The 12,466-nt window shown below is 35.0% G+C and overlaps 1 protein-coding gene and 1 long non-coding RNA gene across 3 annotated transcripts in view; one reads left to right on the top strand and one right to left on the bottom strand.

Moving 5' to 3' along the window:
• The window catches only part of LOC108384742 (uncharacterized), a 98,653-nt gene that overhangs the window by 57,173 nt on the left and 29,014 nt on the right, over positions 1-12,466 (top strand). The window contains exon 4 of the long non-coding RNA XR_005063024.2: positions 11,006-11,097. This is a non-coding gene — a long non-coding RNA (uncharacterized lncRNA). The remainder of the gene's footprint in view (positions 1-11,005; positions 11,098-12,466) is intronic.
• ANXA10 (annexin A10) overlaps positions 1-12,466 on the bottom strand; it is an 81,966-nt gene that overhangs the window by 51,303 nt on the left and 18,197 nt on the right. For both annotated transcript variants that reach the window (XM_037024737.2, XM_037024736.2), the window contains one exon: positions 1,531-1,612. In XM_037024737.2, the coding sequence (XP_036880632.2) occupies positions 1,531-1,570 (40 nt within the window). In that variant the 5' untranslated portion in view covers positions 1,571-1,612. The remainder of the gene's footprint in view (positions 1-1,530; positions 1,613-12,466) is intronic.

The following is a 12,466-nucleotide window of genomic DNA, read 5'->3' as shown; positions in this document are numbered from 1 at the left end:
TATATTTTGGTTATATCTCATTAAAACCGGGGGAGAAAACCATAGTAGCCAAGGAAAACATTAGCAATTATCCCTTTCAATTGCACTTTGTGGGGCCAACATGATGGATGACCTTTAAAGCATTTTTATCTGCATTCTTGTTCTGGTATGTTAGAGTGGACACTTATGCAGTCAAAACCAAATGCTCCTGAAATTCTTCAGCCTAAAATACTGACAAGCAAAAAATTACGATGGTCAAAATGAATATATGCTGACCCTAAAATTGCTGTAACAGGAAAATTGAAACGAGCAAAGAAAAACTTTTCTAGTGAATGGATTGCTCTGATCTATAGTTCTAAAGCAAAAATTATTCTCCTGAAGAAAAAAATGAATCCGTAACTTTTTGTTACCTTGTCTCTATATTTTTCTAGTGGTGATTGGTATTTTAAAAGGCATGAGAGCATTGCAAAGTGCTGCAGTAGACTTTAGAGAGCATACTTAAAGTCCTTTATTGCTTTCCTTGGGGTTCTGCTAGTGAATAAAACATAAAGATGAACATGCATGTGTGCATGTGTACATGTGCACACGCAAACACCAGTATAGTTCTCTTAAAGGCGAGCTTGCTTTTAATGTTAAGAGCTTGCTTTCTTATGAAAGGCTCTGCTTATTTTGTCTAAGCATTTCCTTTATGTGTCAATGTTTGTCTTAGGGCTCACCAGAAGTCTCCTTAAAACAGTGTTTACTTAAGGAAGACTTGTGGATGTTTAAAAGCTCTTTATCTTATCTTAAAGGTTTAATTTTTTCACAAGAACTCAATTTTCTCCCTTCTTTCCATATGCCTTTTCTAAATTACAGTTTCATTCATTGAACGTCCATCTATTAAGAACCTTTAGGCCAGACTCCATGCTCTGGTTGCTCACAGACCCTCCAGCGAGTGAGACAGAAGGACAAGAAACACAGTGACAATAGGCTCAGTGACAGAGCACAGACGTGGAGTGCTTGGGGTTGGTACAGCTGGTGAGCCTGCAGTGCCCAAGGAAGGACTCAGAGAAGAAGGCTCATCTTAAGATCAACTTGATAAAGAGAATTTGGATGCCCAGGAGACAGGAGAAGAAAATAGCATTCTAGGAAGGGGGGTTATTGGGTCAGTTTCAGAGATGTGGAAATGCAGGTGCATTTCAGGAAATGGCAGAAAGTGTGACTTGGCTGGGAGTGGAAGTAGCAAAAGAAACAGGCTAGAAAACAAGGACAAAGAAGGATGTCTTATCCTAGATTAAGATTCTTGATTGTGGATTTCATTTAGTAGTTAGTGATGAGACATTTAAGATTTAAAGCATAAACAGGATCAACAAGATCATATTTACAATTGAGAGGTAAATCTGTACACTGTTACTGTCCTTTTCTATTATTTTTCTTCTTATTCTAGTTCTTTTGCCTAGCTTTTTGTTTTAATCTGTGTTTGGTTTATGTTAGACATCAGCTGTTTACACCCCATTACACTATTAAAACAGTCTTTTTACAATAAAAAATGATAGACTTTTTCAGGCTTACCAAATCCTTGGAGAGCTCCCCCTAGCATCTCAGCATCCATTATGGGGTTGAAATTGGGAGCTGGGAAGATGGTTCCTTGAACCTGGTAGGAAGAGTCAGTGAGAAAGAGATTGCAGTAATTCACATGGGAGGTTGCAACACTTTTTTTCAGATAAATAAAAAAATTACATTCTATATGTTCAAATTACTCTAAGACAAACAAGTCTGTTACACAAATGTGCTCATTGTATGTTAATTGCAAAGATCAAATTTTATTGAGTTTTTTTGTTATCCATTGGCCTCTACTATATTGGCACCTATGATTCATCTAGGAAATTGAGATACAAGAACCAATAGTAGAAACATGTAAGAAATAGGTATCTTCTTAATAAATAGTAAGCTTTTTCCTAGGGAATGGAGACTATTTTATAGAAACTGAAAAGAGAACGATTGAAGGGTTCCTGTGAATTAGAAGTGGCCACCACAGCTTTTTTTACACATTAGGGACCTAAAGTCATATTAGAGAAGATGGAAATATTTGAATTTGATTATGGGATTCATAAAAATCTACGTGGTGTAGATAGGGCAGAGATTTTTTTTTTTAGCTGCAGAGAAAAGCATGAAAACCTGACTGACATTCCGTTTAAATTGTCTCTTTTGCCAGGAATAATATGGCAGAACTTTTAAGTTAGGCTTTGAATCCACATGGTTTATGATTTTAGACTGAGCGAACCAGGACTAGGCACTGTTCGATCCCACTCAACACAAGAGAGCTCTCCATCAAAATGTATTAAGGGTCTGTTGCCAGTGTGCCCAGAAACATTGGGAAAAAAAATGCCTTCTCACAGCATATGGGCCTACCCAGCCCCAGGCATTTAGACATTCTCTGAGCTCTTCTGCAGCAACTCATCTTTGCTGAAGATGACACTTACCAGTGTCCATTGTTATATGGTAGAAAATAGATTAGAAGAAGACTGGACTGTAATTTCTAGTCTAAGAAATACACATATACTGATACCACCATATTTATAAAAAGATTTTTGGAGGATTAAAAGTATTGTTCACTTAAGTTAAAACTAAGAATTAGATTCAGTGTGGATTCCATTTGACTGACATTAATAAACATGCAACTGTGTACTTGAAGTGGACTGGACACCATATGATAATTGTTATATGGCCCTATTTGCACACTTAGAGTCACCACCATGTTCTCCTTAAATTTTTATATGAACAGGTATATGGAATTAAAGTAAGAGAATACTATGTACCTTACATTATTAAAGGGCCTATGCATTTACAGACCAATGTCCAGTTCTGATATCTCAAGTTTATTGGAGGTAATCTAGAAACTAAATTCTCTTGAGCCAGTCCTCAATTCTGCAAGTTATATATTAGGAGACAACGTGAGTTTTATCTCCCTTTTTCATTAACCAGTCCCACTGGGTGAGATTCTATTAGGAAAATACACTGATTCTTTTTTTATTTATTAAATTAAGTTCCGATATATTCTAATGTAAATTTCCAGACTGAATTTCCTCACCTCAAACATTTTCTTTTGAATCTTATAATCCCAGAGGAATATAAGCTTTAAACTTTTGAAAAAACAACCATATTTTTAATATAAAGAAATTTTTTTTTCTTCTACTTGTCACTGCCTTGTAGTAAATACTTTTTGTCTGTGTAGGTCTGTCTCAGTATTTTCTTTGGGAAAATTAAATATTTTTGAGGCATGGGAAGGAAATACTTATTTTTCCTGTTTTAGGAGTGAGAAGGCATGTTTGGATGAGTCTTGCATGGACAGCACCATGTATTGCCTTGGTGAGATTAATCTTGCTGAGTGCTGTCAGCCCCAGGGCTGATTTAAAATATAAAAGAGAAAATGTATTTGAAAATAATAAGACATACTGTTCAATATGTGTAGGTTATTTAGGCACTTTCAAACACAGACGGCACAAATGTCTACCATAAAACATTTCATTACGGGCCAGACTAGGATCCCCTGGAATTTCTACTGGAGTAAGTGCTATAAAATGAAACTATATATCTTTATGCAAAACAAACATTTTTGAAATTTATACATAAGGATAGTTAGAAATGTTTAGTGATTTATCAGACAATCTGTAGGTAAAAGAAAAAAGCCCACAAAGCTTTTCTTCACGGTTGTTTTTAATCTTTGTATAAATTACTAGTGCAATGTATTTTTACAGTATAATGTAAAAAATACTATTTCTTTTTTTACAGTTCTTATCTTCTTTGCCACTTACAATTATTATCTCCTTGTCATTGGCCTTAAAATAATACTAAAAATGTTCTGGAAATAAATTCAAAACTAAAAGTAAAAAAGAAAGCTTAGTAATTCACAAAACACCATTTTTCTAGTAAGCATTTGTCATTCATGTCTGTTTATATTGCATATTAAATCATTATATTCATTTCTGTGCCAGTTACTATGCTACAGTGACGCTCAAGTCAGACACTCTGCGTAAGGCACATACTTAATGTTCCTTTTACTTATTTTGTCATTAGAATACTGACTTTGTCTTAAAAATGATTGATTTTCTAGCTTGTTTGAGATATAAGTGATGTATATATAACATTGGGTAAGTTTAAGGTGTACAGTGTGATGATTTAATACCTGTTTATATTGCGAAATGGTCAGCACAATAAGGTTAGTTAGCACATGCATCACCTCCTGTATTTTCCTTTTTTTATCTGTTAAGAATACTTAAGATTTACTTTCTTAGCAACTTTCAAGCATATAGTACAGTATTATTCACTAGAGTCCCCAGGCTGCATATTAGGCCCGCAGGACTTATTAACTTGATAACTGGAAGTTTGTACCTTTTGACCACCATCTCCTGATAACCCCCTCCTGCTACCAGCCACTTCAAACCACCAATCGTTATAATGATCGTTTTGTCCGAACTGACTAGTTAGGTCTATTGAAATAGTCAGTTGCCAGTTTTAACTTTGTCCCATCAATTAAACAATTCTTTGAAAAAACTAATTGGTTACTTGCTTTCATCCATAAAACTTTTTTCAAATGACTACACTGTTTCTATAGCATATGTTCATCTGTTTTATGGTAATTTGACTTGTCCTTTAGATTTTTTCCCAATTTTTGTGCTCAGTCATACTTCGTACATTCCTTAACACCTAATACCAGTCTCTTTGATAAAAGTCAATCTGTGCTGAGCAATTGTTTGACTAACTCCTTAGCACTTACTGCTTTTCTATTTATATTAGTATGTACTTGCTACTCATTCTTGAAATTGGAAATTTGATGATGTCCTAAATAGTATTGTTTTATATTACTGTACCAAGTAGTTGTTCTATGATTTCATTTCTTATCCTTCTGATTATATTGTATGCCCCTTGTCTTCAGAAGACACATCAAATTTTACCAGGATTTTCTGTGTAGGGAGACTTCTATTTAAACTCTTCTCATTTACTAGTGTTGCGACTTAATAATTTCTGAAAAATTTCTTTCATGAGATTTTTGGCAGAATGACCTGGCTTTATATATAATTAATATGATTAAACTTGTTTTTACAAATGCAGAACATATATGAATTAACATGAAGATTCTTTTAATCATTATATTTATCAACTTTATTGTTTTGCGTTAGGGAAACAGAACAAAGACAAATAAACCAGACATAAAAAATAATTCGCCTGCAGAAGAAGGTCCAGGGAAGGAAGATAATCCCAGCTGAGAGGGTATTTTTCTCAACCACATGTGTGAGCAAGTGCATAAATAAGCAGGTAACAGCTGGGAAATTGGAGTATAAGAAGCTTGACGGTCGTTTTACATGAGAGGTTAAAGATAGAGGTGAAGGGTGGCAAAGACATGGTTACTAAAGGAAGGTTTTTAAGCAGAAGTGTGAGGTAATCTGATCTGAGTTCCAGTAGTAACACTATAGCAATATAAGGGATGAAACAGAGAGTCCTACCAGGTTTCTTTCAGGGTGGCTAATTCAGAACCCATTGAGATATAATACAGCCCTGAATTGAGACAAATAGTACATTCTCAATCATTACAGATTGCTGGGTTAACTGAATGTAACTTAGCTAGTAACTGTGTTTCAAGTTAACTGAGTTTAATCTTTTGAAGAGTCAAAGACTGTTGTTTCGAATGTTTTTCAGCATATAAACTTTTTAAAGCAGTGTCCTTTCTTATGGAGATGTTCCTAATTTTTTTCACATCTCAGAACAAATTGCAATTTTGAATAAGTGGGCACTTTCCAATGTGACATGAAAAATAATGTATATATTGTAAAATTATTTTTCTTGCTTTTAAAATTGACAGATTTAGAAATAATATCATTTGTCTAAAGCAAAATACATCTAATGCCTGTCATTTCAGTTTGAACTCCTACCACAAGGTAATCAAAATATAATGCTTGCTTCCAGTCATTTGTGAATTTAGGTTTTTGCAGAGGAATAAAAAATGCTTCCTTTTTACAGGACAGAATAAACTTCCTCATAAACTCACTATGTAAAAGTTGTTTCTAGAATTACTCCCTGAGTAAATAATGAATTTCTTTAACAGAAATATTTCAGAGTTATTATCTGGAACCGAGTACAGCCAGACAAAAAATCATATATATTGTGCTTATGAAGTTGATAAAATTATTTTCATTGTCTCATAGCAATAGGTACATTGATAAATGCATTAGTTTTATTTATTCATAGCAAATCCAGGGGCCTGGGTCCATAAAACCATATTCCTCCAAATTCAGTGCTCTCAGACTACCCACATTTTAATCCTTTTCTCATGTGGCTTTTGAGTCACCCTCATGTTGACAACCTGAGCCTTGAGACTTTTAGCCTTTGAAATGCTGGCCACTTGAGTTGGTAAATGGACTGGATGCTTGCTTCAGTATAGGTTTCCATGAATAAGTCAGCATCATTGAAATACCTTAGTTTTAGTGTAGCTGATATTATTAGATCTATAGCTAACGTAGGACTTTTAGAACCTGGAGAGGAAATTCTGCAGAAATCCTGGGATTCTCTTTCCATAGGGCCCTTCTCTTGAGCCAGAAATGACTCTCTGCTGGGGCATTGGGCCTCGGATTTCCATTGGCTCAGACCCAAATGCCCCAAACTCCCCGAAAGGTCTTCAGCCTCCCTAAGGTCCTCTGCCTCACAGCTGACAGGACCTGTTCTGAAGTGGCTTCATGGCTTTAAGCACAGGTGACACTACAGAATGGGCTGACAAAGTCCTTCTCTTTGTGCTTCCACAACTGATACGCCTTTCAGCCTTATGCCGGTGGTCCTACCTCAGCAGCTGTCCTATGGTCCTTTTAGTTTCTGTTACAGCTGCCTTCATAGAAACCTTTACAATTTTCCCCTTGGGTTATCCTCAATAACGTGCTAAGTAGGTCCAGTTTGTTTTCACTCTGGAACAAGCCTTCTAGAAGATCAAACACATCACTTGCTTTTCCATTCCTAAAACCCTCAGTGTCAAAGCAATGCTTCTCAATCTTTATTTTCTGTCTGGCCCACAGGGTGGATGATTTTCACATGAAAGGAACATCTCTGGCGACATCTAGGTTTATGAACACATCACCATCTGCTAGCCTTAATGACAAACCTTTCTTGCCTGCTCAGCAGAATGTATTGTAATAAAATTAAGTGGGAAAATCATATTATACGGCAAAACATGAATTACACAGAATATAAAAAGACATTCATCCTTTGGCCCATTAGTATTAATCGTAGTATTTTTGGTGCCTTCTGCAGCTTATTCCTGGGACTGGGATATTGGTGACTTGTGGGATTCAATCCCAATATTCTTCATGATTTGGTCCTTTACTGTCTGTGTGGGTTCATATCCTATTTTCCCTCTCCTTAATCTCTCTTCCTACACTGTGACACACACAGCCATATACTTCAGGCAAAAGGGACTTCTGTGGCATTTTTTCTTTCTGTTCCATGTGTTTGGAGTTTCCTCCCTCTTATGATTCTGGTGAACATCTATTCAAAATTTAACTTTAAGACTTAGCTCCAGTGCCATCTTTTACAGGGAGCCCTCCTGATATCTCTAGTAGCATTGTCTGCTCTCTGCCTGGTGCCGCCAATCAATCATGGACCAGACTGTAGCACATCCTGTAGAGCGTGAGAGCACGTCAGCAGAAAATGCTTGTTTCTAGTTCTACCAGGTTTCTAAGAATAATGAGTCCTACTAAGTGGGCTCTCTTTGTTTTGTGGAGAATGAACCTTACTGTGAGTCGTTGTGCAAATTTGGAGATGCAACTGTTCTCACAAATGAAGGAAGAATATTTGGATTTCTAGGAAACCATTTGGGAAGAGATATGACAAGTACCAAGAATGGATAGTGAGGGAGAATTACTCTCTGTGATTTCTCCCTGCTATTAACAACTTTTCATTAATATTTGTTAAAGGTATTTTACGTGGATTTATTTTATTTTGCAGAAAGTAGGGAAAAGGATGAGTTACTTGGGTTGAGTCTGGGTGAAAAAAGAAATAACATGTAGTCATAGAGGCTCATGAGGAAAACATTGTGACAGCATAGATGTTAAGAATTTGAAGTCTGAGGGAGAATTTGGCTTCACATCCCATAATCAGGGTATTTGAGGTAATTTAATGTGTATACCCCCCCCACACCACTGTAGCTTATATGCCTGCCTGCTTCTCCAAACTCTAGCTCCTCAAAGCCATAGATTGTATAGTATTATTTTTATTGATGATGCTACATATGATTTGAAGTTTTTGCTGATATAGCCTTTTCAATGTCTTCAATAGAATGTAAGAATTTTGATTACATGTATTTCTTCACAAAATTAAGTGGAAATTTGTCTAAATGTGATATAATGACATCAGTTTTAGGAACTGACCCTCAGTTTTTAAAATTCACACAACTGGAATTTAGTTTTACTATATAATGTTATGATTGGACTTAAAATTTATATGCAAATTTTCATTTAAATCACTTACTAGACAATCCAATAAAAGATAATTATTTCCTAATCATCTGATGTCAGTCAGGAACACCCTTGCCCTCCTCTGATTACCCTTATATTTTAGGGGGCTTGGAAGCAATGCCAAGATGTTACTGATCCAAAGAGACTTCAGCTGACATAGATTTTAGAGAGGGTGTCTTCTTAGCAGGAGATGAAAGTGGAGGATGGAAAATTACACAACTCACAGAGAATGCACCTGCATGAAAAGAGCATGTTCAAGGGGAAACAGATTATATGCAAAATAAAGAAAATGCTTTTAGTATGTAATCTATAGCTTGAGAATATGATCTTGAATATCCTAAAAGATTAAAACTGAAATTTAACTGAGTAGCACAGCAAATGTTCTCAATTTTTAACTTCCAACTATTTAGTGCACTGATAATATATTATTTTTAATCAAATTTTGGAATTGACTTTGATATTATCATCAAGAGTGAGACCGTTAGCTTGAAAAATATCTGTATATTGGTATAATTGCAGCTCACACAGGTTGTAGTTTTATAGAATTTAAATATAGGTCTTAACAAATACCAAATGATTCCCCTCATTTGTGGAGTATAACAGTGAAGCAAAACTGAAGGAACAAAACAGCAGCAGACGCACAAACTTCAGGAAGGGACTAGCAGTTACCAAACAGGAAGGGTGGGGGAGGGTGACTGGAGAGGGAGGGAGAAGGGGACTGAGGAGCATTATGATTAGTACACATGGTGTGGGGGGATCACGGGGAAGACAGTGTAGCACAGAGAAGAGAAGCAGTGATACTGTGGCATCTTACTACACTGATGGACAGTGACTGCAATGGGGAATGGGGGGAACTCGATAATATGGGTGAATGTAGTAACCCCATTGTTTTTCATGTGAAACCTTCATAAGAGTGTATATTAATGATTCCTTATTAAAAATAAAAAAAATAAATAAATGTAGTCTTACATTGCATAATTAGAAAGCTATTTTGGGTTCACAGGTAAGATAATATAATTTCCTATTTTTATGCAGATATTTGCTACATAATTTAAGGTATCTTAAATATTAATTGATCTTGGCGTTACATATATTAGCTTATCATATCTTCTTTTTACTAAGCCATCTTTGAAGAAAATTAAGCAACTAAAAATATAATAGGTTGTGCTACATATCATCATTAGTTATGTTACTACTGTAGACATATACACAATGGTTCAAGGCAGAAGATGGGAAGTTGTATCATAAATATCTAGCAAAATACTACAGAATTTGGAGGGAAGACATAATCTTCAAGTGTAAAACAGAGAAGAGTTCAAGGAAAGGCTTCTTGAAGAGATTTTATTTGAGGCAGATTCTTATGTTTCGGCAAGTGAAAATGCGTTGCTTGGAAATCTCACCATTCTTCGGGAGATTCTGCCTCACTTCTGAGAGTTTATGGTCCGACAGTACTGGTTCCCTTTTCACTGTATCATGTTATTTCTCACCTGATTTCCTTATCACAAATCTAAATAGAACTAAACGCTTGAAACTAAGAGAGCAAAAGACCTAAGAGATAGATTCTTATACATTATGGAAAAAATATGTATCTTATCATATATATAATTATATATATAATGTTATATAACTATTATATGTCTCTTATTATATCACTGCTATATATAATTTTTCTAAGAAAACATTAGATAAAAATAAAGCTACTCCTAATTAGATATAAAAACAATCATACAGATACTAAATATTTCCAGCTAGCAGAGTTTCTGTCATTGTTGATTATTTGCACAAATATTATTCTGTTTGGAATGACATATTCAGTTTAGAATGACATAAAATACAGAGAAATACAGAAAATCACAAACAGTAATGTTACTTCGTGATATGATCTCTTTCTGCAAATAAATAGTAACATGTACCATAAAGGTGTCATTACACATTTCAATAGTATTTTCACAACTGTTTCCTTCTCACTTAAAAGAATACATACATGCATATATATATATGTATGTATTTATATATACACATTTTTTTTTGCCTTTCAAGCAAATCTCTAAAAATCTCCCTCCACATCATATATGGATTTCTGAGGGAGAAATCCTCTATAGTATAGAATATATTTTATAAGGCTTAAGACCTTCTTGCCAGTGACTCACTGGCTGTATTCTGAATAATTCAGGTAAGAGCTCCCCACTCATTAGTGTGCCTTATTAGGATAGACAGAACACACTAGTACCATTCAATTCCCCCACTCTGATAAAGAAATCACATTACAATCACTTCACCCTCAGACTGGTCTAAAGGATTTTTCAGGAACTGAGAGCACAGCATAAATCAAGGTGATAAGAAGAACCTGCAGAGTTACAATAGTTTCTTCCCCAAAATAGAAATGTGGCTGGATCACTAGGAGACTGATCATTGGGTGATATTCCACATAATCATTTCAGCCAAAGAGAGGGACTTAGATTTCTATTTAATCTTTTTGAAGGCTCAGCCATTTAGTATCCAATGCTAAAAAGGCTAACTATGCATTTTCTTTCTTTTTTTGTTTATAGCTTTACAGCAAGCAGTCCCTAACCCTTACACAATGGCAGAACTGCACCGGGGTGAGTCAGTCCCTACTCACAAGAAGCTTAACACTTAACTGGTAAGACAAAGACTGTGATCAGTGATGTGATTTACTCCTGCTAAAAATTGGAAGAATACAACATACATTTATATATTTAACAGTCTGGTGCATTGTTAAAAGAGTATTTTTGGGAAGATACACTATTATACCAATTGTTCAAATATCATTTTAGGGTCAACTATTTCAGACTTGCTTAGAGCTATTTGAATATTTATCAGTAAATGATGGATTTGACATTTCCAATAAACAAAGCAAGGGCTAGTGATAGGAAGAATAATATAGGTGGCTAACTTTTTTTTTTTTTTTTTTGTTGAGACATTCACTGTGAATTAGTGAAACTGGGGACAGTTTCTAAAAATCAAATTAAAAAATTAAAATTTGCCAGTAAATTGCATAGTGTTTCATTACCCTGTGTCTCCAGTAAACCAGACTTCACTTAGCTGATACGTCACAAAAAGCATGGGTTAAAAAACTAACTGGGGGTTTGGCTAACCCTATTCCAACTTCTGGAAAAATATTTTTCTTACTGATCCCTGGTTAGTAGTCATCTTGTAGGAAGAATAGTGCCAGTTTCTAATATCATCATTATACCATAATGGAATTTTTCTCTCATTTATTAGAATTAATTTCAAAGCAATCAACTTTCCTCTATAATAATAATAAAAAATATGAAATTTAAAAAGAGTGTCTTTATTTAAAGTTAATGTAACTCAGACATATCTGATTCAGTAGCTTAGGCAGAGAAAGTTGCAGATACTTTATTTGGGGGGATCTGAAGAGGCTAATTCTAATTTTTTTCCTTTTATTCTGATGATAAAAGAGAAAACAGTGGTGAACATCACTCCTCCACATTTTGTTGAAGTTGATGGTCCCCGACCTTTTACCATGTGCAATATCATTGACTTGGAGGAATACTGCAAATATAATTTGTACACAGAGGGATAGGTGCAGGGAAAGAAAACTGGGATAAGTGATTTTGTGCAGAATCTCCAAGTTGCTCTAAACTCTAGTCTCAGTCTTTGGGTTTTATTCATACTTGTCAGTGGACTGCTTAATAGTAACAGGCCGCATACTTCTTGGGTATAGATTAAAAAAATCTTTCTTTTTCTAATTGTTCTGCATACATAGTTGTATTCCATCCAAACTCCAGACTCAGTTCAAATTGCACCTATTATGTGAAGTCTCTTCAGATTTCATCATGTTATTATTTATTTTGCATTTCTATTGTACATGGCCTTGCATTTTTTTTTTTTTGTATTTGTCTTTTCCTCTAAATTTTTAACTTCTGGAGGGCAGGTACATTTCTTTTCTTGCTTTTCAACACATGTAGGGTAATGCCTTAGATATAACTGGGCTCTAAGAATGTTTATAAAATATAAAAATACAT

Source organism: Manis javanica, chromosome 3 (assembly GCF_040802235.1).
Source record: "Manis javanica isolate MJ-LG chromosome 3, MJ_LKY, whole genome shotgun sequence".
In the NCBI taxonomy this organism is placed as follows: Eukaryota; Metazoa; Chordata; class Mammalia; order Pholidota; family Manidae; genus Manis; species Manis javanica.
The sequence above is the reverse complement of the archived record's forward strand: the minus strand, read 5'-3'. Positions and strand labels throughout refer to the sequence as shown.